Here is a 25,112-nt window from a genome sequence, read left to right as displayed (position 1 = left end):
TGCATTGGACTACGGCTTGTGGCTTTGTCTGTTAATGAGACTTAAGTCAGGTTGTTTGATCCCCATCTAAAACTGTTTTGGTCAAGTCTCCCATGGGGGTATTTGAAGGGACTGGGAACAAACCCTGGGAGGTGCGCTCAGCAAAAGCCCCTGGCGAGTCGATCGCAGAGGATCTGCCAAGCAGGCTGGCCCGGCCCCACCAAGCCCCCGACGTGCCCTAGAGGGGGATAAAGGCCCCGTAGTGGGCATGAAAAGTGTGCTGGGGCAGAGAGTCTGGGCTGTTCCCGCGTCGGGAAAGGTCAAGCCACGGCTGGGATTGCTTTTGTCGCGGGGCCGGGTGCCCTGGGGGGGTCGCGCAGGAGGACGGAGAAGGCAGCTGTGTGCCCCAGGGGATTAGATCTGAGGTGAAAGAGCCAAGGACCTGACCTGTCCCATCCCCCTGTTCCTGCAGTGGGTGCCCCGCAGCCCCCGGGCTCTGGAGGGGGCAGGAGGCAGGAGCAGGGTGCAGGCAGGCACAGTCCCTGCCTGCTCTGGCAGGAGCGGCTCTGGGCCAAGCAAACGTCCCCGTCGTGGTGCTTACGGACACGGGGCCGCACAGAGGGGACAAATCCCGGGGGAGCTCGGAGCCAGCACCTGGGGGAGACCTGGCAGAGGAGGGGGGGTCAGCAAGGGACCCAAAGGGGAGGTTTGGCAAAGGGACGGGGGAGAAGGGGCATCGAGGGCTGGGTGGAAGAACCACGGCACCAGGGATGGAGAGATGATAATTTAATTTTTGAAGCCAGCAAGTGGGGTCGCCCCAGGGAGGTTCCCAGCCCTACACCCCCCGTCTGCTGTCTCTGGGGTGCCCGTTGCTCCCCTGGGACCAGCCTTGCCACCGCCGGGGATACCGAAAAAGCCGGTGGAGGAAGAACTCTCTGGGACCCAGAATCAGAGGATCAGAAGGCAGGATTCTTTACTGCAGCGCTGGGTGCACGGGGGATCTCTCTGCCTAGCGTGCACACCCAGGCCCCTTCGCTTACATCTGAAATGCAGGTACCTTCTCCATATTCATAGGGCTGCACAGTACAAACATACATACAGATAACCCGAGTGGGGTTTAGTTCAAAGGGCCTGTGCCAGCAGAACTGGAATGTTTCTGTCATCTTTGCGCATTGCCTCCTGCTGGTCGTCTTTGGGGGTCGTCAGGAGGAAGGCCAGTAGTCTTCCTCATCACCTCCTCCCCAGTTTCGACATTGCCAAGCCTGAGAAACAGTTTGTTTTGGCTGTCCAGCTTGTTACCCCCTTTTCTAAAAAATGTTGTGCATCCTTTGGCCTCGGCTCAGTCAGTTGGGTCAAAAAATGCCCATTATCTTCTGTTGACATGGTTTCACCTCCTCTGGCCTTGAGCCTCTGTCTCTGTTTTTGTGGGCCTGGGTCTGTGTTCCCAAAGCTCAACATTCCTTTGACTGAACAGATAATTCTTAAACCTAGTATCATCACTTTATTAATCCTGTGCTTAATTTCTCAATGTTTCTCTATCACGGGGTCTTGGGGGATCATCAGAAGCAGCAGCAGGACTGCAAGCCCTCTTGCCACCAGGCCTTGAGATACCTCCAGAGCCGGGCGCAGCCCTCCTGCAGGCACCGTCCCAGCCTGCATGGCCCCGGGGATGCCCGGCCACCCGTCCTGCCTGCGGGCACCCGCTGCTGGGGACTGGGCTGTGCCGGGCTGCTGCTGCCCAGAGCCCCGGGGCTGGTGCTGCCCAGGTGCACGGGGCTGCTGCTTCTTGTTTCTGTGGGGCCCCTCATGTCCATCTCCTTGGGGCTGCTACTTTCCAGCCCCACGGGGCTGCTGCTGCCCTTGTTTGCGCAGCTGCTCGTGTCCTGTGCCACGTTCTTGCTTGTCTTGTCCCCATCCATATCCTTGTCTCTCTCCAGGACCCCCCCCGGCACCTCCACTCTCTCCCCATAGAGCCAGATTTTGTGTCCCGGCTGCCGCAGCTTTGCCTCCACCTCCGTGACGGTGGGGGGCTTGTAGGGTACCCTGGGGAGGGTCCCATTGCTGCCTGCTGTCGTCACAAGGCGCTGATCGTCCTTGGAGGACTGGGCAGGTCCCGAGGGGTTTTGCACCACCTGCTCCCTCATGGCAGCAGGCCCACGCTCTGGGATGTAGAAGAAGCTGTCGCTGGAGGAAATGGAGGCCCTCGTCGAGGCAGGGCCCACAGAGTGTGTCCGATGTAGCGGGTACAGGCGCTCCATGGGTGGGACACAGAAGAAGCTGTCCAAGGAATCGGAGCTGCTTATCGAGGGGGTGTCCAAGGCATACATCATCCCAGGTAGCTGCCACAGGTCCTCCATGCTCGGCGCCTTCGCCCTGGCCCTGCAGAGGAGCAGAGGTAAGTGAACCTGCCGCAGCCCGGCCCCTCCGGCGGGACGGGCAGGGCACGGGCTGAGGGGCTGGGGCAGGATCTGGGGGTCTCCCCCGGCACTTGCCCTGTCTCCAGGGTTGGCGCAGGCTCCTTCATCCCTCTCCCTGTCGGTGGAGAAGCCGCCGAGTAAGGAGAAGGCCTTTTCTCAGGGCTGCCGTGGGGTGTCCGCCGTTTGCAGGGTGCTTGGGGCCGGACCCGCTCACCACTTGGCTTCTGCGTCTGGGCCTTGGCTCTCCTTCGGGAACGTTTCACTGCTGTCCTCATCCCCTGCAAAACCCCAAGAGCTGGGTGAGATGGGAGCAGCTCTCAGGCCCACACCACGGTCCCCCACAACACCCCTCGACATCCCACCCCCCGGCATGGTGCAGTGTCACCTACCCAGAACCTCTTAACCCTCGACATGGCGTTGGTCAGGAAGACCAGCACGTTGAGCATCAGTAGCGGGAGCCTCTGGCCCAGGCTGGGCCTGTTGCCACCCGCCATGATTGTGGCCCCAGCGCGGCTGCGGCCTTTTATACTGGGGCACGTGGGCGGAGCCCCCTTTGTGACATCACAGCACGGGTCCCCTGCCACGCCCTTCCCCCTGCGAGGGTCTCTGGTGGGTTTGGGGTGCATCAGGGTGCAAGGCAGGGGTGCAGACGGGGCATCAAGGGCTGGGTGGAAGAACCACGGCACCAGGGACGGAGAAATGATAATTTAATTTTTGAAGCCAGCAAGTGGGGTCGCCCCAGGGAGGTTCCCAGCCCTACACCCCCTTCTGCTGTCTCTGGGGTGCCCGTTGCTCCCCTGGGACCACAGTTTTCAACTCGGGGTTTGGGGAAGCAGCAGCAGCAGGACCGCAAGCCCTGTTGCCACCAGGCCTTGAGATACCGCCAGAGCCGGGCGCAGCCCTCCTGCAGGCACCGTCCCAGCCTGCACGGCCCCGGGGACGCCCGGCCACCCGTCCTGCCTGCGGGCACCCGCTGCTGGGGACTGGGCTGTGCCGGGCTGCTGCCGCCCAGGTGCCTTGGGTCCCCGCTTGTGTCCTTCTCCATGGGGCTGCTCTTCTCCAGCCCCACTGGGTCTGCTGCCAACTGACTTTTTGTAGCTGCTTGTGTCTTGTGTCATGTTCTTGCTCTCTCCTCGTCCTCATCTGCAGCCTCATCTCTCTCCAGTAGCCCCCATGGCAGCTCCACTCTCTGCCCACTGAGCCCACTTTGGCTCCTGGCTGCCGCAGCTTCGCCTCCACCTCCGTGCAGGTGGGGGGCTGGTAGAGCACCTTGGGGAGGGTCCCACCGCACCCCGACGTTGCGACCAGTCCCTGATCATCCTCGAGGGACTGGGTGGGTCCCAAGCGCTTTTACTTGCCATGGCTGCAGGCTCACGCTCTGCGATGTAGAGGAAGCTGTCGTGGGAGGAAACGCGTCTGCAGGTCAAGGTGGGGTCCCATGAAATATAATATCCCGGGTAGCTGCCACAGGCCCTCCGTGCTCGGCGCCTTCGCCCTGGCCCTGCAGAGGAGCAGGGGTAAGTGAACCTGCCGCAGCCCGGCCCCTCCGGCGGGACGGGCAGGGCACGGGCTGAGGGGCTGGGGCAGGAGCTGGGGGTCTCCCCCGGCACTCGCCCTGTCTCCAGGGTCGGCACAGGCTCCTTCATCCCTCTGTGCTTCAGTAGATTCGTTGCCCGGGAAGGAGGCGGGGTGAGCTCAGGGCTGCTGGGGGGTGTCAGCCGTTTACAGGGTGCTCGGGGCTGGGACCGCTCAGCGCTCGGCTTCTCCGTCTGGGCCTTTGTTTTCTCTTTCTGTTGTTTTGCCTTTCTCCTCATCCCCTGCAGGACCCCAAGAGCTGGGTGAGACAGGAGCATCTCCCAGCCCCGCACCACAACCCCCACAGCCCCCCACAACACCCCATGCCACCCCGCCCCCCAGCTCGGCGCGGTGCGGCGTCACCTACCCAGAACCTCCTGGCCCCCGACATGGCCTCGCTCAGGATGAGCAGCAGCCTGAGCAGCAGCATCGGAAGTGTCTGCTCCCGGGTGGGCTTGTTGTCACCCGCCACGGCTGTGGCCCCAGCGCGGCTGCGGCCTTTTATATTGGGGCAGGCAGGTGGAGCCCCCTTTGCGACACCCGGCAGCGCCCCCCTGCCACGCCCTTCCCCCTGCGAGGCCTCAGGAGCCACGTAGGGACCTTCACGGGACCATCTTTGTGCCCCTTCCCGGTGGGGGGGTAGCGACTAGCAGGGCATTGCCCGCCGATCCCTCTGCGCCTCCAGACTTGCCCTTTCCTGACGAGCCCTGGCTGAAGGAACGGCCGCACCCGCTCTGGCTGAGGGGCCTCCGACTCTTGTGCTGTTGGAGAATGGCTTCAAGAACAAGGAGATGGCAGCATGGAAAAACTGTTTAGAGATTAAATACAGGGTGATTTGTTACGTCTACGCAAAATAGATATTGCTTGAGTTGCTCAGCTACTATCTCCTGCCTGGAACTGAAGCTGCCCCCCTACCTGCGAGAATGCGTATGTCAGCAAAAGATTACTCCAAGAACCCACCCAGACTGGCTCAGCGGTTTGGCCCGGACCCAGGGCGCGACGGAGGCTGCGCAGGACTTCAGGGTGAAAAGGTCAGCAGTGAGGAAGGGGAGAAACTTCCTCTCCACGACCACCGACCCTCCCTTCACGCCCCCTGCCCAGGACATTGAGAGCTCATTGCGCAGGCGTAAAAGGGAGGAGACCTAATTACAATAAGAAGCGAAGATAGGCGGAGATAGAACATAAATATGTATAGGCGTTCTATGTATATGCAATTCTCAGTGGATATAAGGGTGTAAGCCAACAGAATAAAGCTGAAGCTTGCTCTGTCATTCACATTGAATCGACTGCTTGCTTCCTCCGCTCGTCGAAAGTTCGTGGACTACATTGTGCCACAGCGACGGCGGCTCTTTCTCTGCCGGAAACTCAGGTTTGGGTGTTGGGTACTGAGAGCTTGCGTTTGTGAGCCCAAAGTCTCCAGAAAAGGGGGGAGCTGCTGCCTGCTCGCTGCTGGCTGCCAGCAGTTGGGGCTCAGTGCTGTGAGGGGCCTGGGGCAGGATTGTGCCCAAGGACCTCATGTTTGCAGCTTGGGTGGGTCCATCCCGGGGAGGGCAGAGAACCAGCAGACACCTGGGGAAGCCCCTCAGGGACTCTCCCCCAGACAGTGTATTCACACAGGCAGTAGATCCTCTTGAAATAGGTGTGTATTTTCGGATATGACAGGAAAGTTCCTTTCTTTTCTTGTCCATAACAAGTGTGCCCTTGGCTTTGGGCATGGCTGTTGGGTGGAATGATCCCCCGAGCACCCAGCGCTGCAGCACAGCCTGCCTGCCTTCCAAAACTTCCAACTGAGCCTCAGAGGGTTCTTCTGAGGTCCAATTTATGGTAAGATTTGGTGACCCAGATGGGACACTGCTGCTGAATCTCGATGGACCCGTGCATCATAGGACCTGCAGCCAACACCGAGGGATCCTCGGGGAGATCCTCTGATCCCTGGGCCGAAGAGCTGGGAGCAAATTCCCATGTCAGGTGAAAGGCATTCTGTCAGGATTTCCGGTTGCCTGCCTGCCAGAGGCGGCAAAAGCCTCGCCAGGTTGGGCCCGAAGGGCACCGAGGGCTTGGAGTCCCTCCTGGACAAGTTCTCCCAGAGGAGAGCTCAGAGGATGCCTGGTCTGAAACGCTGTGGGTGCGAGTGTCGGCTGGTCTGAGCTGCTGTGGGTTTGAATCCCACGAGGTCTGAAACTGGGCCGGGGCTTTCAGTCCCCTCTGGGAGAATTGTGGCTGCGGGTCGCACCCGCTGCTCCTGGTAATTTTGAAGGATGTGCTGTGTGTGATGGACGGTACGCTGTTTGTTCATCAAAATCAGCAAAAAGACAATGGAAAGGTGAACTGTCATATGAACTGTTGCACATTATATAGAACTAACAGCAAGTGCTTAACTGAACTAACATGATAAAATGATATTGTGTAAAAGAGTGAAAGAAAGGGGAGGGGGGGTAATAAGAGAGAGAAGTGTCTGTACTTTATAAAGCATGAACAAGCACGTCCATAAATCTCCTTACTCAAGACCAGTAATGAGACTAGACCACCGCCCATGATTTGAAGACCCCGACCCGTAATTTTCAGCAGCATCTGCGCAAGCGTAAAGGACTGATAAGCTAATTTCCGTACGAAGCGGGAGTAGGCGGGTTTAGGTAAAGTATATGTATAGGCGTTTAATGAACATGCAATGCTTTGTAGTATAAAATTAAGACAAAATTCCTTGAGAGGTGCGGGCCGTTGTTGGAGCAGGAGACACCCCGGCCACCCAGCGCTGTTTTGCTTGTTGCCGCTTGCTAAATAAACTGGAAACTCTGACTCAGCCAATTCTAAGAAGTCAGTTTATAACACTGGGTGTACTGGATTCCGGTTTCTGGATTACGTGCTCTGTTCACTGGATCAGGGTTGCTGACTTTGTGCATTGGACTACGGCTTGTGGCTTTGTCTGTTAATGAGACTTAAGTCAGGTTGTTTGATCCCCATCTAAAACTGTTTTGGTCAAGTCTCCCATGGGGGTATTTGAAGGGACTGGGAACAAACCCTGGGAGGTGCGCTCAGCAAAAGCCCCTGGTGAGTCGATCGCAGAGGATCTGCCAAGCAGGCTGGCCCGGCCCCACCAAGCCCCTGACGTGCCCTAGAGGGGGATAAAGGCCCCGTAGTGGGCATGAAAAGTGTGCTGGGGCAGAGAGTCTGGGCTGTTCCTGCGTCGGGAAAGGTCAAGCCACGGCTGGGATTGCTTTTGTCGCGGGGCCGGGTGCCCTGGGGGGGTCGTGCAGGAGGACGGAGAAGGCAGCTGTGTGCCCCAGGGGATTAGATCTGAGGTGAAAGGCTCTGCTCCCCCGCCCCCTGCTGCAGAGCTGCAGATGGGGCCGCAAGGGCCGGGCACGGCCCCATGGACAGGAGGGTCACCCCCCCAGAACCTCCCCACCCCAGGCAGGAGAGCCAGGTCACCCTCCAGGGTTTATTTAGTTTGGGTTTTGTTGGGTTTCTCAGGCGGGGGGTGGAATGGGACGATGTGGCCCTGGCTGGGGTGGGGCTCCCGCTGTCAGGTTCCTCTTGCCTGGTGCGGCTGGAGCTCCCACCCTGCAGCTGTGGGGGGCCAGGTGTCGGGATGAGCCGCTCTCAGGACACACCCATGGCCACCATTGTCCCTGGAGCGGGCGGGGGGCTGTGGGCAGTGGGTGCATCAGGGCGATGGGTCCAGGGGGCCATCAGGCAGCTCGGCCCAGCACCAGCACGCTCATGAGGAAGACCATGAGGAAGAAGACCCACATGAAGAAGCGGTCCATCACCTTGGCCACCTTCTTCCACTCGCCGGTGCGGCGCTGTGCAGCTCGGTGGCGTCGGAAGCAGCCGGCGATGTAGCCAACGTTCGTCAGCAGCCCATCGTGGTGGCACAGGCAGCGGTCTCGGGGACAGGCTCTGGCCTCAGCACCCACTTCCCCCCGGCCGGGGCTCTCCCCCAGCCCTGCAGCGTCCCCTCCATCCTCCCGCTCGCCCAGCGCCCGCCGGGGGCTCTTGCAGCTCTCGCCCACCTCGTAGACGCAGCAGAGCCGGGCCATGTGGTGCAGGATGAGCCGCCTGGCCCAGGGGGGCACGGGCCGGGCCCCCGGGCCACAGTGGTGGACGTTCATGATGAAGATGGTCAGCGCGGTTGAGGCCGTGATCATGGTCATGGTGGCGATGTAATACTTCCCTGCGTGGGCAACGGACGGTGATGCCGCGAAGGGGTGGAGAGCCCCACCCTCCCCTCCCCTGGCATGGGTGCTGCCCACCCACCCCCCCGCGGGTCCCGCGGGAGGGTTCTGGCTGCCGTCGAGGCTCACCGATGAGCGGGACGCTCTCCGAGGGTGGCATGCTCTCTGCCACCAGCAGCTGGAAGACGGTGAGGGCCAGCAGCACCGTCACCCCCAGCGAGACCTTCTCCCCCGAGTCAGCCGGCAGGTAGAAGCCGAGCGGCGCCAGGAAGGAGACCATGATGCAGGGCAGGAGCAGGTTGAAGATGTAGAAGGAGGCACGGCGGCGGAGGAGCAGGGTGTAGGTGACGTCGGGGTAGGGCTCGGAGCAGCAGCCATAGGTGATGACGTTCCTCGTGGCCGGCATGCCCAGCACCTCCCACTCCACATTCTCCACGAAATCCGTCAGGTCCGCAGTGTCCAGGCGGTTGTGGAGGTCGATCTGGTTCCCATTGTAGGTCCAGGAGCCGAAGGTGAGGCGGCAGCGCTGCCGGTCGAAGGGGAAGTAGGAGACGTCCACCTTGCAGGAGCTCTTGGTGATGGCGGGCCAGTCCCACATGATGAGCCCGTCGGAGCGCAGCACCACGTTGGTCTCCATTGAGCCGCCGAAGCGGTCGTCGGCGCTGGGGGCGGGACGGCCATAGGGCCGAGGTGGCCCCGAGCCCCACGTGGGCCGGGGCTTTGCAGGGCCGATCACCTGCCCCCGACGCCGTGTCCCCTCCCCGCATCACCCTGCCCCCAAAAGTGTGGGCTCGGGGGTGCCGGCCCCCCCCCGCCCTCGTCACCCACACCGGGAACGCCCCGGGGGCCCAAGGTTGGAAATATCTCCCACGCAGCCCCTCCCCAGTCCCAGCCAGAGCCCCCCCAGCTCCGGGAGCCGTTGTGTGTGGGGGGGTGTCCAGCACAACCCACTTGTTGTAGAGGATGACGTCCGGCCGCCAGACGTAGCTGCTGGGGATGCGGATGCTGTCGATGCCGCCGTAGGTGTCCTCGTCCCAGGCGAGGTGGGCGTCCAGCCAGGCCTGGCGCACCCACAGGTAGGTGGTGAGGACCTGGTTCCTCTCGTCCTGCCGAGGGCAGTGGGTGCGTGCGGGGACAGACCCTGGTGCCACCCCCCCCTCAGCCCCCAACACTGCGAGGGTTCTGGGGGAGCTGAGCTGCCTTCCAGGGTGCTGCTTGTGGGGGGGTGGGAGCGATCTGAGTCACAGCACCCCAGAGTGATCCGGGTTGGAAAAGCCCCTGCAGCTCCTCCAGTGCCACCATGACCCTCCCCCTGACCGTTCCCAACTCCCCCAGATCCCTCAGCGCTGGCTCAGCCCGACTCTTCAACCCCTCCAGGGATCCCGGGGACTCCCCCCTGCCCTGGGCAGCCCATTCCAACGCCCAACAGCCCCTTCTGCACAGAAATCCTTCCTCAGAGCCAGCCTGACCCTGCCCTGGGCAGCTTGAGGCCATTCCCTCGGGGCCTGGCGCTGGGGCCTTGGCTCCAGAGACTCATCCCCCCTCTCTGCCCCCTCCTGGCAGGGAGTTGCAGAGGGCCAGGAGGTCTCCCCTCAGCCTCCTCTGCTCCAGACTGAACCCCCCATCCCTCATCCAACCTCACGCTGCCGGGGGCTGTGCTGGTTTTGGGGGGCCTGAGCTGTCTTCAGGTGGTCTGAGCTGACCCGGGGGCAGCTGGGCTGGCTTTGGGGGGTCCTGGCTCGTTTCGAGGGATGAGCAGGACCCGCTGGGGAAGAGCAGAGCCCAGCTAAGCCGTGGCCAGGAGTGCGACGGGGCCGGTCCCGGTTTGGCTGGGCCGGGCCGCCGGCGCTGGTGCCACTCACCATGTCGATGATCTGGGAGAGGGTGACCTGGAGGGTGACGCTGAGCGCCCGCTCTGTGTCCTCCACGGGCCGCAGGGCGCTGGAGTAGTTGGCAAAGAGGTCGTGGAGCAACTTGTAGGCGAATCTGCCCTGAGCCCCCCAACAGCCTGCGGGGACCCAGAGTGGGGCTGGAGGGGCTGCAGGCGGGGGTGCAGCCAGAGCCCTCCCCAGGCACCCCCAGGAACCAGGTGAGTGCGGCCGGGGGAGCACACGGGGACCCCCGTCCCTCCTCGCCACCAGCCCGAGCCCCCCAACTCCACCGACGCCGTCCCCCACCCAGGGCTGCCCGACGTGCGGGGCTGCCGCTGCTCGCAGGGCTCAGGGGACCCTCTCCCCGGGGCCGGGGGGGGTGGGGGGGTGTCAGCGCCCCTCACTGCCCCTCCGCTGCTTACCCGGGGCCAGGAGGCAGCCGGCGAGGCAGAGGGTGAGCAGGGGGCCAGCTCCGGGCTCCATCCCGCCGCGTTCCCGCCCCGCGCAGGTCTCGGGGGACACGGGGGGGTGCCCGTGCTGCCTGCGAGCGCCGGGGTGACGTCAGGGCTGGGACAGCGCGGGGGGGCACGGCCCCCCCCAGGGAGCGACGATCTCTGTGCAGCGATCAGCCGTGCAGGGCTGGTGGGAAGAGCCCAGGGTGGGCGCGGGGGGGCCCGGGGCGGGGGGACCGCGGTGCCGGACATCCCGGTCTCCGGCCTTGGTTAAAGAGCGAGGAAAGGGAAGAGTGTTCCCATTGAGAGCAAAATCCCGGGAGGTTAAGGGACGCGCCCAAGGAGACGCAGCAGCAAGTGGCAGAGGTCCCTGCCGCAGAGGTGCCGGAGCGTCGCCCCAGCTCCGGCCCTGCGGGAGGCCGCCGGCTCCCGCTGCCCCCGGCCCCTCCCTGGCACCTTTCCCACAGCGGTCCCCGGCAGCAGACGCCAAGCAGGGCGCCGATCGGTTTTAAGGCTGGAGGTTTTGTTTCCCGCCGGTGAATTATTCATCCCCAGCGCCGGGTCCCGGCCTCTGCCCAGGGCGGCAGCTGGGGTTGCAGGGACGCGATGAGGGTAACGCAAGAGGCGCAGCCGGCTGCCCCGGCTCCCCGCACCGCGCCGGGGGCACGTGCAGCGCCCAGGGGGCACCAACTGCTGCTGGTTTTACGGCTGCTCGTGCCCCTCACTGGGGAGCAGGAGCCCCCCAGCCCCCTCTGCAGAAGCCAGGGGCGGGCACCCGCTATCCCCCCACCCTGGGGTGCGGATCTGTGCCCAGCCGAGGATAATCGTCTGTGGTTTGTGTAACCCGGCTTTGGACACGCCGCTTCCAGCCTTGGCGAAGCCCTTCGGCCTCGCACAGAAAAGCGCTTCCCGCCCTTTGCCACGACGCCGGCCCCCCGCTCATCCCTCCCCTCTCCAGAAATCCCTGTTCCAAGCCAGGGCCTTCCCCTCTCCGCACCCCCTCGGCCTTCACCCCACCCTCCTCTCCCTCACGCCGCAGGAGGTGCCCAGCACCCGGCTGCAGCTCCCCACCGGCTCCCCCCGTCCTCCTCCGCTTTTCTTCCCGCTGGTCTTCCACAGCGCTGCAGCCTTCCCGAAGGGTCTTCCAGGCTCAGGCCCTCCCTTAAGTCTGCTTAAGCCCAGTCTAACCAGTAAGAGCCACGACGAGACGCAGCCACGGGGCTCCCAACCAGAAAACCTACGTAAAAAGCAAAGGAAACAGTGGGAATACTATAAACATTTTATTTATTGTTTTCAAAAAGACAGGAAAATAATCTAGATCATTTATTAATAATTTTTTTTTAATAAAAACCTTTACATAACCCCCATGCATCGAGACCTTCGGTGAGCCAACGCAAAGCAGCAGCAGGCGGGCTGGAAGCCGCTGGCTACTGCGAGCCGTGGCAGGAGGGGCCGCCGCAGTAACCCTGAAATCAGAGCAGACCGAGACACGTTTGGTTTCTTTCTTTTTTTTCTTCCTCTTCTCCTTCTTCCAAAAATATTCAGTTTCTAAACAGAGCAAGAGTAGAGGCTGGACCCAGCGGAGCTCGGGGAGGGAGCCGGGGGTTCGTGGGGGAGACGGGGGCTCCGCTCAGTGCCCAGGGAGTTGGGGGGCTGGGGGGGTGTGATCGGTTTTGGTGTGGGGTTTTTTCCCCACTTTGGGCGCACAGTTTGCCCCCTCCCAGCAGAAACCCGGAGCCCCAGAGCGCGGCAGGGCCGGGGGGGTGTCGCTTCGCTTTGGGAGACGGAGAAGCGAAAGGCGGTTGCACGTTCCCCACTTACCAAGAGGAAAAGACGCTGCTGAAGGGGATTTTTACTCCCTCGGCACGCTCCCCCCCACCCCCCGGCGCATTTTCACCACAAAGCCCCGCTTAACGCCCCGCTTAGAGCCAGGTGGGGTGCAGGGCGCGGGGCCACCTGCCCTCGGAACCATCCCAGAATTCATCGAAACGTCCTCGGCGCCGCGACGGCGGGAGGGGAAGGACCTGCCCCTCCCCAGGTAGCAGCTCGGGGCAGGCAGGATGGGCAAAACGGGCTTTGTTGGTTCTAGAAGGGGGGGGCACGGCGCCGGGCAGGAAGGTCCAACGCCTCTCACCGCTCCCCCAGGTGACACACAAAATAATAATGAACTCCTGTGTCAGCCCACGGAATCAACTTTTTTTTTTTGAAAACTTCAACAGAAAAACCTGTGCGGGCAGAGACTCGGTGGTTCGTCCTGCGGACAAGGTGAAAGCCCCACACCCTGTCCCTCGGAGGAAGGACGGCGGAAGGACGGGCCCTCAGCGCGTGGTCAGCTCGCGCAGGTAGGACTGGGTGAGGCCGCGCAGCTCCTCCAAGGCGTAGTCCTCGGGCATGGGCAAGCGCCCGATGTGGGGGGCCAGCAGGCGCAGGGGCACGCGCTGGGGGTCCGGGGCGGCCTCGGCCAGGGGCTGCAGGCTCAGCACCACGCGCAGCAGGTTGGCCACGCGTTTGGCCATGTCTGCGGGGAGAAAAGGGAGAAAAAGGGAGCGTCGGCGGCACGGCACAGCTCGGTTTGGGGTACCGCAGGGTCTGGGGTGCACTCAGCAGCGATTCGAGGGGAAAGTCTGCAGGAGCCAGCACAGGAGTGAGTGTGGCAGGGGGTTGTTCTTTTTTTGCAGAATTTGGGGTGAATTCAGCAGTAATTCGAGGGGAGATTGCTCCTGAGCGAGGACAGGAGCTCGCCTGGCAGACTTTTTTGGGGTGAATTTAGCAGCGATGCAAGGGGAAATTCCTCGGGAGCCAGGACAGGAGCTTTCCTGGCAGAGCTGCATGCAGGGCAAGTGCTGGAGCAAGCCCCGGCTCCCCTCCCCACCCGCAGCCTCCCCATCCCACAGGCGGAGGAACAGCCACACCGACAGCCCGCAGCGGTGGGGCGTAAAACCAGTGTCCCCGGGGGCTACCGGCGTCCCTGAGTCACTGTGTTCTAACGGAGAATAAAGTCTCCCATGGGGGTATTTGAAGGGACTGGGAACAAACCCTGGGAGGTGCGCTCAGCAAAAGCCCCTGGCGAGTCGATCGCAGAGGATCTGCCAAGCAGGCTGGCCCGGCCCCACCAAGCCCCCGACGTGCCCTAGAGGGGGATAAAGGCCCCGTAGTGGGCATGAAAAGTGTGCTGGGGCAGAGAGTCTGGGCTGTTCCTGCGTCGGGAAAGGTCAAGCCACGGCTGGGATTGCTTTTGTCGAGGGGGCCGGGTGCCCTGGGGGGGTCGTGCAGGAGGGCGGAGAAGGCAGCTGTGTGCCCCAGGGGATTAGATCTGAGGTGAAAGAGCCAAGGACCTGACCTGTCCCATCCCCCTGTTCCTGCAGTGGGTGCCCCGCAGCCCCCGGGCTCTGGAGGGGGCAGGAGGCAGGAGCAGGGTGCAGGCAGGCACAGTCCCTGCCTGCTCTGGCAGGAGCGGCTCTGGGCCGAGCAAACGTCCCCGTGGTGGTGCTTACGGACACGGGGCCGCACAGAGGGGACAAAAACAAACAACATCCGTAAGGTTGTAGATGATCTTCTGACAATATTTCCGTCAGGCAGATGGTCCAGAGGTGCACTCTCCCCACAAGGTACGCACCTAAATTCAAGACAACAACAATGAACACAGAATTACCGCCTCCCGCTAGAGGAGGTATTTCACCTGTGACACTTAAAACCCTGAGCCCGAACACACAGCAGCAGTGATGACCCAGCGGGCGGGCACTGGGCCCTGTCCTTCCTCCCCGGGCGCTTCCCTGGCGGGTGGGAGAGCTCCGCGCTGCGCAGCATCACCTGGGCTGCGTCTCCCACACGCAAAACAACCGCACAACGGGGCCCCTTACACTTACTGCCGACACGACATAGAATGACAAATACTACCAACATCAAAACATCATTCGGGATACTGAAAGCCATTGCTGCACGACAGCGTCAGCACCTTCTCTGTGAAAAACTGTCGCTTTGGCGGGGGGGGGTAGGCGGGCGCGGGCCGAGAGCGTGGTGCCGGGCTCTGCGCCCGGGGGTCGGGCGGCCCCGGAACCGGAGCCGTGGCGGCGGCAGCGCCGCCGCTGCTGCTGGCGGCGAAATGGACCGGGTGCGTCCGCCCAGCAAGCGCGAGGTGTGCAAGCGCGTGGCAGCGGAGCCGAAATCTGCTTTTGAGGAGACTGGCAACGCCAAGGAGGTGACCGACACCAAGTACAGCTTCCTGGATGGGAAGGGCTCTGCCGTCAAGTACACGCAGTCGGATATCGGAAAACATCTGTAAGCGGCTGCGGGATTACAACCTGCGTGAGGAGAGGAGCGGCAGGAACAGACTCGCCAAGGGCATGTCGGAGACGTTCGAGGCCCTGCACAACCTGGTGCACAAGGCCGTCGAGGTGGTGACGGACATCCCCCGTGAGCTGTGGAACGAGACCTCTGCTGAGGCGGCTGACCTCAAATGTGCTGGCGGAGGAGTACGCAGACGTGATCGAGGACTGGCACGGGCACCACCAGACGGAGGATCTCTCCCAGCTTCTCTGCGCTGACCACGTGCGGGAAGGGAGGACACAAGCTGCCTGGCAGAGAAGTGGCGTGGCAAGAAGGGTGACTTGGCGAGCGTGCGGGAGAAGCAGAGCAAGAAAAAGAGCAGGACGGAGAAGGGCTGGAAGGACGAGAGCGAGGGAGCTGCCGGCCTCCCGGCAGCGGGGGAGGCCCTGGAGGAGAGCGGGCCCCAGGAGGAGGCTCGGCTTGCCCACAGCCCGGCCGATGAGCTGTGGGCGTGGGGGCTGCCCTGCCGCATCCTGTGGGTGACAAAGGAAGGGGGACTGGCATCGCAGCGGGAGCGACTGCGGGGAGGCTGGACCGATGTCCGGGTGGCCGGAGGGCCCGGCCCAGCCTTGCCCGCCCGGGTGCGGTCCTGCGAGCAGCGGGGTGAGGGGGGCCGTTCACGGAGCCGCCAGCTCCGCGCCTGCAGGCGGGGGGGCGCGAACGCTGAGCACAGAGATCCACGCGCTGGGTTTTCCAGACAGAGTTCTGTGCTGGCGTCAGTGCCGTTTGTAAAAGCGCCAGCCAGTTCCATGGGACTGACTGATATCCAGGAGCGACTGCCTCCGGCGTACGTGTTGTAAATGACTTTTGCAGCCCGTCCTCATTAATGCTCTTCTGTAGTTCTTTAATAACAGAAAAATGCCGTCCTTCCCAACGTGGCTGATGTCCCAGCTCATAGCTTACAGGAGCAAGAATCTTTCTCGCCGTGTCCCCATGCCCTTGCGCCAAGGCTTCTCACCTCACTGTTACCCACGGATCATCCCCAGCTAAGGAGAGCACAGCCCAGGTTTTTTCAGGATTTACAGCGTCAGGGTCTGAAAGCTTATCACAGCCAAAAGACCCAGCATATAAATCTTGCTCCCGGGGTTCAAAACCTGCATCCTCGCACTCTGTGTTCTCATGCTCTGTGTTAACAGCCTGGCCACGTTCATTATTTTGGGTTTGGGGGATTTTTTAAAAATTATATTGGGGAACTCTTGGTGTTTAAATCTCCAAAGAGAGAGATAAAAGAAATATACAGAAGATGGGGACAGCACTCAGCGTTGAAAGGGGGAGGGACGCCCCTCGCTGAGGTTTTCCAAAATTAGGGAAAGATACCTTTGGCACAATCATAACAGAAAAGGAAACTGATAATATGGTGCCAAGAGGAATGGCCATTCCTGACAAGAAACAGAGGAGGAGGGCCAATGGGTGTACGGCCTCCGAAAGGAACAGTTACACCCCATCAGCAGAAATTGCTCGGAATCATTTTGGAGGATTCTGAGAGTCAAGATATTGATTCTCGGCATGTCTAGTAGAATGGGGGTCAACCAAGACAGAAAACCTCCTGGATAAAAAGTGAAGGGAGTTGACTTCCTCCAGCTCCTGCAGCTGAAGAATCTGAACCGCCTTTCAGAGTGCTGGCGTGTATCCAGCGCCTCTGGATTCCAGCCCAAAGCCTGGAGCGGGCCCTGGGGCAGGCGCCGGCGTCTCTCCAGTAACAGCAGCCAGGGGACACGAGCCTTGGAAACAAGGGGATTTAGTCGCTTGGCAGGCAGAAGCGCCTCGCTTACGGGCTGCTGCTGAAAAATGTGCTCAGCCGGGAATTGTCACCCCTGACTGGAATGATAGGAAAACTATTACAAGAACTATTTCAAACAGAGGAAAGGGAAAAGATTTTCCAACAAAAGTGAGAGAGTAACTGATTTGTCAAAAGTTTTGGAATGGAGACAAAGATCAGACGAGCACCGAAGTGATTATTAGGGCCGATTGAAGGCTACTTTACTCATTATGGGGCATGACCCCTGAAAATTTCCAAGAGCCACTAGCTATTTTGGGGTTTTGGAGAAACTCACGCCAGGCTGGCAAGGTGAAACAGTCAAATCTTGAACGTTGCTGGTTTTGCTTTTGACCGGAGAGGTGGCGAAAGGTTAAAACTTGAGAAGAAGCAAGAGCAAGGAAAGAAAGAAAGCGAAATTAGGTTGCTGGCTGCAGCGATTGCCCAAACCTATAACCCAAGAGGGAGAGGTCGGGGATTTCCCCGAGGCAGAATGAGGGGAAGGCGGACGCGAGGCAGAATTCCTCCCATCTCTCAATATGCCAGTTCTCTAGAGTGCTTCTGCTGTGGGAATCTGGGCCGCAGGCAGAGAGAGAGCCCGCTGAGACCCGTGTCTGCACAAGGAGGATCTCCACCTGCCAGACCTCCCCGACCTCACTCATCTTCTCTGGGAACGGAAAGAACAATGGGACCCCTTGGAACCAAGGTACACGAGCACGGTCAGATTTCTGCAAAGGTAAACAGAATCGTTTTGGGTAAGGACTTGGTTTGGGGTAACTTTGTGATCTCTCCCAATTCCCCTACTGGCCTTCTGGGCCTCTACTGAATTTTGAAGTTCCTCACATTCCAAATGATCGTACAGAGAGCAGTAGGGGAAGCGATAAAACATGGATCTACCCCTTTGACGAGACCTTTTGCAGGAACTTGGTACATTTATCTCCTTGGCTCTAACAGGGATTCGGTCGATTTGAATGGGCTCAAAAATAATTGAATTGGGAGGTCAAAACCCAAATGATTTGAACGATGTACGCTTTGAATTGGCTGCGGCTCCCAGAGAACTTTGAAGTCCAACAGGAGATGCAGTGGGATGGTTAAAATCAGCTGAGCCAGTTGTGATAAAAACAGAAGGAGGGACGACTCCTTCAGCTTGGCAATATCCAATTATAAATGAGGCCATTCCCAGTATAGAAAAACAAACTGTGCGGTTTTTTTAAAAGAAGAGTTTTGAAGGAGTGTCGTAGTCCTTGTAACACTCCAATTTTACCAGTTAGTAAACATAAAGCAGATAACGATGGAGATGCTGAATATAGATTTGTTCGAGATTTACGAGCTGTACATGAGCAGGTCACGGCTTCACACCCTGTGGTACCAGATCCTAGGCTGATTTTAACACAGATTCCAGTCCGGGCACAGTATTTCACGGGGCTTAATCTTACAGGAGCTTTCTTTGGCGTTCCAATTGCAGAAGAAAGCCAATCAGTCTTTGCCTTCACGTGGCACGGGAAGCAGTTCCCCTGGGCTAGGTTACCACTAGGATTTTACCAGTTCTCCAACAGTATTTTCTCAAATTTTGAAAAATTATTTACAAAATTTGTTTTTTCCAGGTAAGTCTGCCTGGATACAATATGTTGGTGATTTGTTACTGGCAAGCAAAACTAAGGATGACTGTATCAGGCATTCTGAGTATCTGTGTATCCAGCTGGTTAACAAGGGACACCGTGCATCTCTGTCCAAGTGACCGCTATGCGCAAACAGCGGGCGAAATATCTTGGGTTCATATTAAAGCCAGGACTTCCTGATTATTCAAAGCCTTTTACATTCTGTTGTGATGAAAAGAATTGCAAGAGGGGTGTTAGTACAAACTTTAGGACCACACGAACGACCTGTTACCTATTTTTCTCCCAAATTAGACCCAGTGACTGAAGGAACTCCTTTTTGCATTAGAGCAATAGCAGCAGCAGCTGGAACGACAGAAGAAACCCCAGGACAATTGTCCGAGGACATCCACTAACGGTCTGTGTGCCCCATTACGTAGAGATACCGTTAAAACAATATGCAGAGAAAGCTTTCTCTCCTCAAGGGGCGCACAGAGACAGTCCTATCCTTGGCTAATCGTTTGAAGTTGGAAAGGTGCAATACATTGAACCCTGCCACCCTAATGCCTTCACCCTCCCATGGAGAGAAAGATAACCAGAACCGTGTTCAGTTATGAAGCCAAAGCAGCACACTGCGAGACGGTTTACAGGATCAGCCTTTAGATAACCCTGACTTGAACCTCTTCACGGACGGCTCCTCCTGTTATGCAGGAGGTCGCAGATGTCCCCGGTTTCGCAGGGGCTACGGAAACGCGGGTACTCTCGGCGGGACCTTTGCCTGCACCTTTGGGGGCACAGGGAGCGGGAATAATTGCTCTCGCAGAAGCTGCAAATTACGCAAGAGGACAAGAGGTAACATTTATACGGACTCTAAATACGCTTTTGGTATCTGCCACGCGACTGGGACTTTATGGCAAGAATGGGGCTGCTTACCATCAGCTGGGAAGACTATGGCTCATGGCAAGCAGCTCAAGGCATTACTGGAGGCGCTACAACCACCCTCTGAGATTTCTGCCACCTGTATAACAGCACCTACCCAGAGGCAAGATAGGATTTCAGAAGGAGATGCTTGAGCTGACCAAGCAGCCAGAGCCGCAGCACGACAGGTGGTGTCTATCGTGTCATTATCACATCGTGAGGCGACATCGAACTCCCGGAGATAAAGAAGTTACCTGAAGACCTCCCTGGCGAAGAAAAGGAGCAGTGGATCCGGCCTGGAGCCCAGCCACAAGGAGAACAACGGGTGCTCAGTCTCAAGCCTCTTCTTCCACAAAGGTATTTGTTACCGGTGACGCGATGGCATCACAAAAACACTCATGGGGGGCCAGAGAGCTTAGCACTCCCGATTCAAAGACTTGGGGCTGCCCCGGGAATTAGTGCAGCAGCCAAAAGAATCTGTGAAGGGTGTAAACTTTGTAAACAATATGCTTCTGTATGAATTAAGGCACCCAGCGGAAAAAGACCTCCAGCCACCTTTCCTTTTCAAAAGCTCCCACCTGACAGTGCTGCCATGCCAGAAACAATGGGCTACTCTGCCATGTTAGCGATAGAAGCTTTTCCTACTAGGAAAAAGGAGGCAAAAGCAGTAGTAGAAATTTTACTGAAGGAAACAATTCCCAGATACGGAGTTCCTGAAGTCACCGATTCTGATCGAGGGGGTCATTTCAGAGCTGCAGTTTGAATTCAGATTTATAATTCCTTTGGCATTTTTTGTTTCATACTCATCTGGTATTCAGAATCATCTGGTCAAGTAGAACGAATGAACAGAACCTTAGAAGAAAAATTAGTTAAGGCTTGTAAACAGGCTTGCCTAAAGTGGCCTGATGCTTTACATGTAGTGTTCCGGGATATAAGGAATACCCCAAGAAGCCAACTGGGATTTCCCCAGCTGAAATTTTATTTGGGAGAATACTTGCTGTGCCTGGTACAGTCTTTTGGATGGAGATGAACTGGTTACACAATATCTGTAATATCTGCACAATTCTTTTTTTTAAAAAACACACAATCCTGCTGATGGGTATCAGGCACTTACCCCGAGATTGAAGTTCATGACATCCTGGTTTCCGAACTTAAGGACCTGGTTAAAGAAAGTAATTGTCGCTGTTCTAACAACTCTAGTCATACTAGTCTGTGTGACTGACCGGTTTCAGTGCTGCCCTGGTTGTGGTTCTTTTATAAAGCAGAAAATAGAGAGATGTGGAATGATAAATAAGAAGGATCGCAGGAGTGCAATGGAAAAACCAAAGGAGGGAACTCGTAAAAGGAAGAAGCTTTAGAAAAACTCCTTTCTCTCAGGATATTGTTAACAGCAGGAAAAATTAATAAGTGGCTATCGTTTGACAGGTTTAATTACCAGCGCCCAGGCGCTCTGGGAACAATCCTGACAGTTTGAGATTGGTCAGAAGCCGAGTAACCGCGATGACCCGCGGCCTGGCGGCCCTGCTGCTCGCTGCCCCCACCCGGGGCCGTGCCCCCCGCCCCGGCAGCCTGAAGGGACAGGCCGACGCCCCCCGGCAGGCCCCGGTCCCCTCCCCGCGCACCTGCTCGGAGGCCTCGGCCTCGCAGCCGCAGCCCCTGGCGAGGCGCAGGGGGGCCCGGCCGGGCGCGGGGCCGCTGCGGGCTCCGGGAGGGGCCCGACCCCCCCAGCCACGGGAGAGCGGCGGGGGGGAGCAGGAGCCGCACCCAGGGCCCCCAGGGCTCCCGGGGCCCGCCAGTACCATTAGTGTCCCCAGTGCTCCCAGTGTCCCCCAGTACCCACAGTGCCCCTGTGGGGCCCCACCCGTCACCCTGCTCAGGCAGAGCGGCCGCGGAACCCCCCAGGGGCTGCCCAGTGGGAGCACTGGGGGTACTGGGAGCAGAACGGTGAGTCTGCCGGGGCTCAGAGACCCTCGCTCCGGCTTTGGGCAGTGCGGGTGGGTGTGCGGGTGGGCGGCGGGCAGGGGTTGAACCCCGCCGTGCTGGGGGGGGCCTGCAGGGATCCCCCACCTCCGAGGCAGCGGAGGGACGGGGGGAGGCTCCCTCGGCACAGCACCCACCCCCCAGACCAGGATCCCGTCCGCAGCCCAGCGATTTCCTTCTCCCAATTCCTTGTCGGCGCCCCTTCCCGAGACGGGGCTCCCCGCTGCCCGGCCTCCCTCCCCTCTGCTTCCCCACTCCCGGCCCCGCGACCCCGGCACCGGGGCAGCCGGGGAACGAGGTGCTCACCTGGGGGGCGGCTGAAATCCTTCCGCCTCTCTGGCAGCTCCCGCAGGGCTCAGGATGGGGTGACTGGCCCTGGCTCTGCCTCCGCCTCCTCCTCTTCTGGCGATGGCCCTGCTCCGTCCTCACCGCGTACACTGCCAGGGCATTGCTCGGGGTGTTTGTCTTCTCGCCGGGAGCGCCCGACACCGGCGTGGGCTGGGCCTCTGCTTCGGCGGCAGCGCCCGCCCTCGGCCTTGGAGCGGCTGCAGTTTCCGTTGAGGACCTGGCAGGGGCCGCAGCCTCTGGGGTCTGTTCCCAGCCCCAGAGCCCTTCTCTCCCCTCGGAGGGCACGGAGAAGCCTTCCTTCAGCAGCACCCGGTAGGCGTGGGCCAGGCCCCAGCACGTCGCCGCGACCCGCGCTCCTCTGCAATTACACTTTCTCCAGAAAATCCCCGAAGCTCCAACGAGGGAGGAATAGGGCAGCCAAGTTCCAGTGCCCCGCAGGCGCCCGCGGGCCCAGGCACTTGCCCGGGCGACCCCGCACCCCCAGCCGCTCGCAACACTCCAGCCCCGGGGCCGAGCTCCGGGGGATTCTCTCCAACAGCTGCTTCGCCCCCAACCCAGCCCGAGCCGCGGGCAGGAACACGCCGGCTCCCAGCAGCGAGGCGCCGGCAGGGAACGCCAGCAGCCCCGGGACCCTCGGCACGCCCGGAACTCTCCAGCACAGCCGCACACAGCCCCCGGGCCGCCTCCCGCCCGACAGCAGCGCCGGGACCTGCCCGCGGCGCCACGGGGCGGCGGCAGCGCCGGCACGCCGCTCGGCAGCCGCGGCGACCAAACCTGCGGGGGCCAAGGGACCGCCGGGAGGCGCCGTCTGTCCCGGCTCAGCCCCGAGGCCGGGCGGGGTCTGAGCCCGGCCGGTGGCCGCTCCCCTCCCGCCCCCCGGTAACACGCGGGAGGGACGCGGCGGCGGGAGCCGCCGGCGGAGCGGAGAAGCGGCGCCGGGCCGGTCCCGGCCCCGCGCGAACGAGCCGCGCTCCCGTCCCACGCGATGGGCAGCCGCCCCGGCCACTGCGGGCCCGGAGCCCAGCTCCCCTCCCGCCCGGCCCGAGGCCCGCCCCCTCTCCCGGCCGAGCCCGGGGCGGCTCCGCAGCGGGGGGCGGGCAGGGCCTTTCCGCGGGGACCGGGGCGGCCAGGAGGGGGGCGCCCCCCGGAGGCCGGGGGGGGCCGCGCCGCGACCTGAGCTTCAGCCCCCTCGGCGCCCGGCACCAACGCCACCCGCGAGGTGCTGAGCCCCCTCGGCGCCGGCACCCGCGTTATGGCCGGGCAAAGCCGATTTTTATAAAAATATATCATTTTATTGGGTTCCATCGAGTGAGGGTGGGAAGCAATAGGCAAAGCAGCGCTGGGTGCAGGGAGAGCCGCAGCTCTGCCACACGCACCCCGAGTTCAAAACAACAGAGGTTTTTATACTCCTGTGCCACCGTCTTTAACCAGCCCTCTCTCGTCAGACGATTGTCCTGCTTTTCTCCAGCGGGTCCTTTGAGATGCTCGGGGCTTTGTCCTCCCCTGCGGGGTCTTTTGGAAGTCTCGGAGCCTTGGTCTCTTGGCGCGCTTTTCTCCTCCTGGATCTTTTAAAAGCCTCATGATCCCATCTTTTGGCGGCTTTTCTCCAAGCAGCAGTCACAGGTTAGCTCTAGGTGGGGGGGTGTTCCGAGAAGCGGTTACCTATCAGCTCTAGGTGATGGGGTTCCCAAGAAGCGGTTACCTATCAGCTCTAGGTGATGGGGTTCCCAAGAAGCGGTTACATTTTTCCAACCGAATGCCATACTTGATATTTTATCCATATATATTCAAACATTCATTGTAATACGGGTTATAGTAACTGCAAATCACTTCAAAACCCACACAGGGTACCATATTCTATTTTTACAATACTTTAGACAGCAGGATAGTGTGGTTTAACATTTACAGATCATTCAAACCTATCATACCCGCCTTGTTTAACTTAGCAAATTAGTTACAATAGTTTATTACAGTCCCCCCATTTCTTTTTATACCTCAACTTGCTGGTTAGGCTTAAAAATAGCTTCCCTAGCAGCCCCTAAAACGGTGCCATCTTCTTGTTAAGTCAGTATATTGTTGCCTTAATATCATGAGTTGGACAGTTTTAATCCTGTTCTTAACAAGGTTAATTAATTAAGATACAAGGTCCAAAAGTGAGAATTTTAACAAAATAATCAGGGATCCAATTAAGGTTGTTTTTATCTCCTAAAGGACTGAAAACTTCGTTCAAATTATCATTTATCCGTACATGGCAACACCAGGATCCCGTATCATTTCTCCATACACAGGTTCGACTATAAACGCTGTTTCTGTATAACTTAGCATATTCAGTTTTATTTTTATCTGACCAGAATCCCTTGACCCCTTTGCTATGTCCCTGTTCATTAAGCCATAACCATATATAAATACCTCTGTCTTTGTTGATTGATTTCTGTGTAAGTGTCCACTGGCATTTACTCTCCCCTACATCAGTTCCTCCTGTCCGAGTTCGGTTCACACAGATCTGCCCTGATTTGGAAACTGGATTGGCCATGCTCCGTTTTCTTCCCTGGTAGTGTTGTTAACATCACTGTAATTACTCACAATCTGCGATGGAGTAAGGGGTACAGAGACCCACGGCCAGCTGGACAGTCCTACAGGTCCTCCACAGACCCAACAGTGGCTTCGATTGAAAGTTCTGCTCATTGTCTTGGCTAATAAAACAAACTTGTTATCTTCAAGGGGATCACATGGAGCACTTCGGCTTTCTGTATCCAGGACAGGGCCGACACATATAATTAGGAGAAAAAGGAAACCCCTATAGTGAGGTCCGGTATGGCACATTTTTCTGTTTGTCCCTAGACCCATTGGGTTGCTGCCAACGGTCGGGTGTTTATCTTCTCAACAGCAAAAATGGAGGCCAACCCGGTCTTGCCCTCACTTCGAATTTATTTTTAGTCTTCTTCTCCTTTTTGTTACTCTTATTCAACTTCTTGTTCAACTATATACAGCGGCTTATACACTTATTTATAAAGCAGACACCACAACTTATTATAACAAACATTCAGGATTTTACAAAGCTTCATAGCAAATACCTTACATTTTCTTGTTACCAATACAGAGTCCTTCTAATTATTCAATTAGTCTTAATGAGTCCATCCCTTTGTTGATTCCGCTGCATTCGAAGCTTTAGGTCTCCCGGCGTTGATTCAATCTTCCACTGAGGCTTTTCTGTAACCGGTCCTTTCACCCTGAAACTCGAGTCCACCCTCTCTCAGCAGTTCTTACAGCAGTTTTTGTGGTTAACAGTACTCGGAATGGTCCTTCTTATCCATGAGATAAGCTTTCCTCCTTCCAGGTTTTAATCCTTACTTCATCTCCTCCCTGTGTTTTGTGTACTGCAAATCCTAAAGGAGGTGTCTGGGCTAATATGATCCGAATTAAATGCTTTTATAATTCCAAACCGTGGTAGAATTTGTTCCAGTACTATTTAGTTACTGACTGAGCAGTCGCTCTGGTGGTAGGAAAGGCTTCTACCCGGTGAGTTAATTGATCTGCCATTACCAGCAAATATTTGTATCTCCCAACTTTTGGTGGTTCTGTGAAATCTACCTGGACCCTCTCAAAAGGTTGATAAGCTGTTTTCCTTCCACCAGCTGCGGTCTGTCTCATAGTTCTTTTATTAATCCTTTAACAGGATAAACAACCGTATGTAGTTTGTTTTGCAATTTCATATATTCC

At 58.7% G+C, this 25,112-nt stretch overlaps 2 protein-coding genes across 5 annotated transcripts; both read right to left on the bottom strand.

Annotated features, from left to right (window-relative positions):
- Positions 1–7,391: 7,391 nt before the first annotated feature.
- Positions 7,392–14,488, bottom strand: LOC141966738 (neuronal acetylcholine receptor subunit alpha-10-like). Of its 2 annotated transcripts, XM_074919783.1 has the most exons (5): positions 14,280–14,488; positions 10,009–10,137; positions 9,098–9,252; positions 8,276–8,808; positions 7,392–8,145 (listed from the first exon to the last, which is right to left on the bottom strand). In XM_074919783.1, exons 1-5 carry the CDS (start codon positions 14,400–14,402, stop codon positions 7,661–7,663), a joined length of 1,425 nt encoding a protein of 474 aa, XP_074775884.1. In that variant the 5' UTR covers positions 14,403–14,488; the 3' UTR covers positions 7,392–7,660. The 2 variants fall into 2 exon arrangements, with proteins under 2 accessions (XP_074775884.1, XP_074775893.1); XM_074919792.1 differs by lacking the exons at positions 10,009–10,137; positions 14,280–14,488 and having other exon boundaries at positions 8,276–8,672; positions 9,098–9,194.
- Positions 11,741–21,713, bottom strand: LOC141966746 (nuclear pore complex protein Nup98-Nup96-like). Of its 3 annotated transcripts, XM_074919827.1 has the most exons (5): positions 21,351–21,713; positions 20,179–20,223; positions 19,319–19,541; positions 13,964–14,085; positions 11,741–12,987 (listed from the first exon to the last, which is right to left on the bottom strand). In XM_074919827.1, exons 4-5 carry the CDS (start codon positions 14,001–14,003, stop codon positions 12,788–12,790), a joined length of 240 nt encoding a protein of 79 aa, XP_074775928.1. In that variant the 5' UTR covers positions 14,004–14,085; positions 19,319–19,541; positions 20,179–20,223; positions 21,351–21,713; the 3' UTR covers positions 11,741–12,787. The 3 variants fall into 3 exon arrangements, with proteins under 3 accessions (XP_074775928.1, XP_074775917.1, XP_074775908.1); XM_074919816.1 differs by lacking the exon at positions 19,319–19,541; XM_074919807.1 differs by lacking the exons at positions 19,319–19,541; positions 20,179–20,223.
- Positions 21,714–25,112: the final 3,399 nt, after the last annotated feature.

Source organism: Athene noctua, chromosome 1 (assembly GCF_965140245.1).
Source record: "Athene noctua chromosome 1, bAthNoc1.hap1.1, whole genome shotgun sequence".
NCBI classification, from domain to species: Eukaryota; Metazoa; Chordata; class Aves; order Strigiformes; family Strigidae; genus Athene; species Athene noctua.
This window is presented reverse-complemented; position numbering and strand designations above follow the sequence as displayed.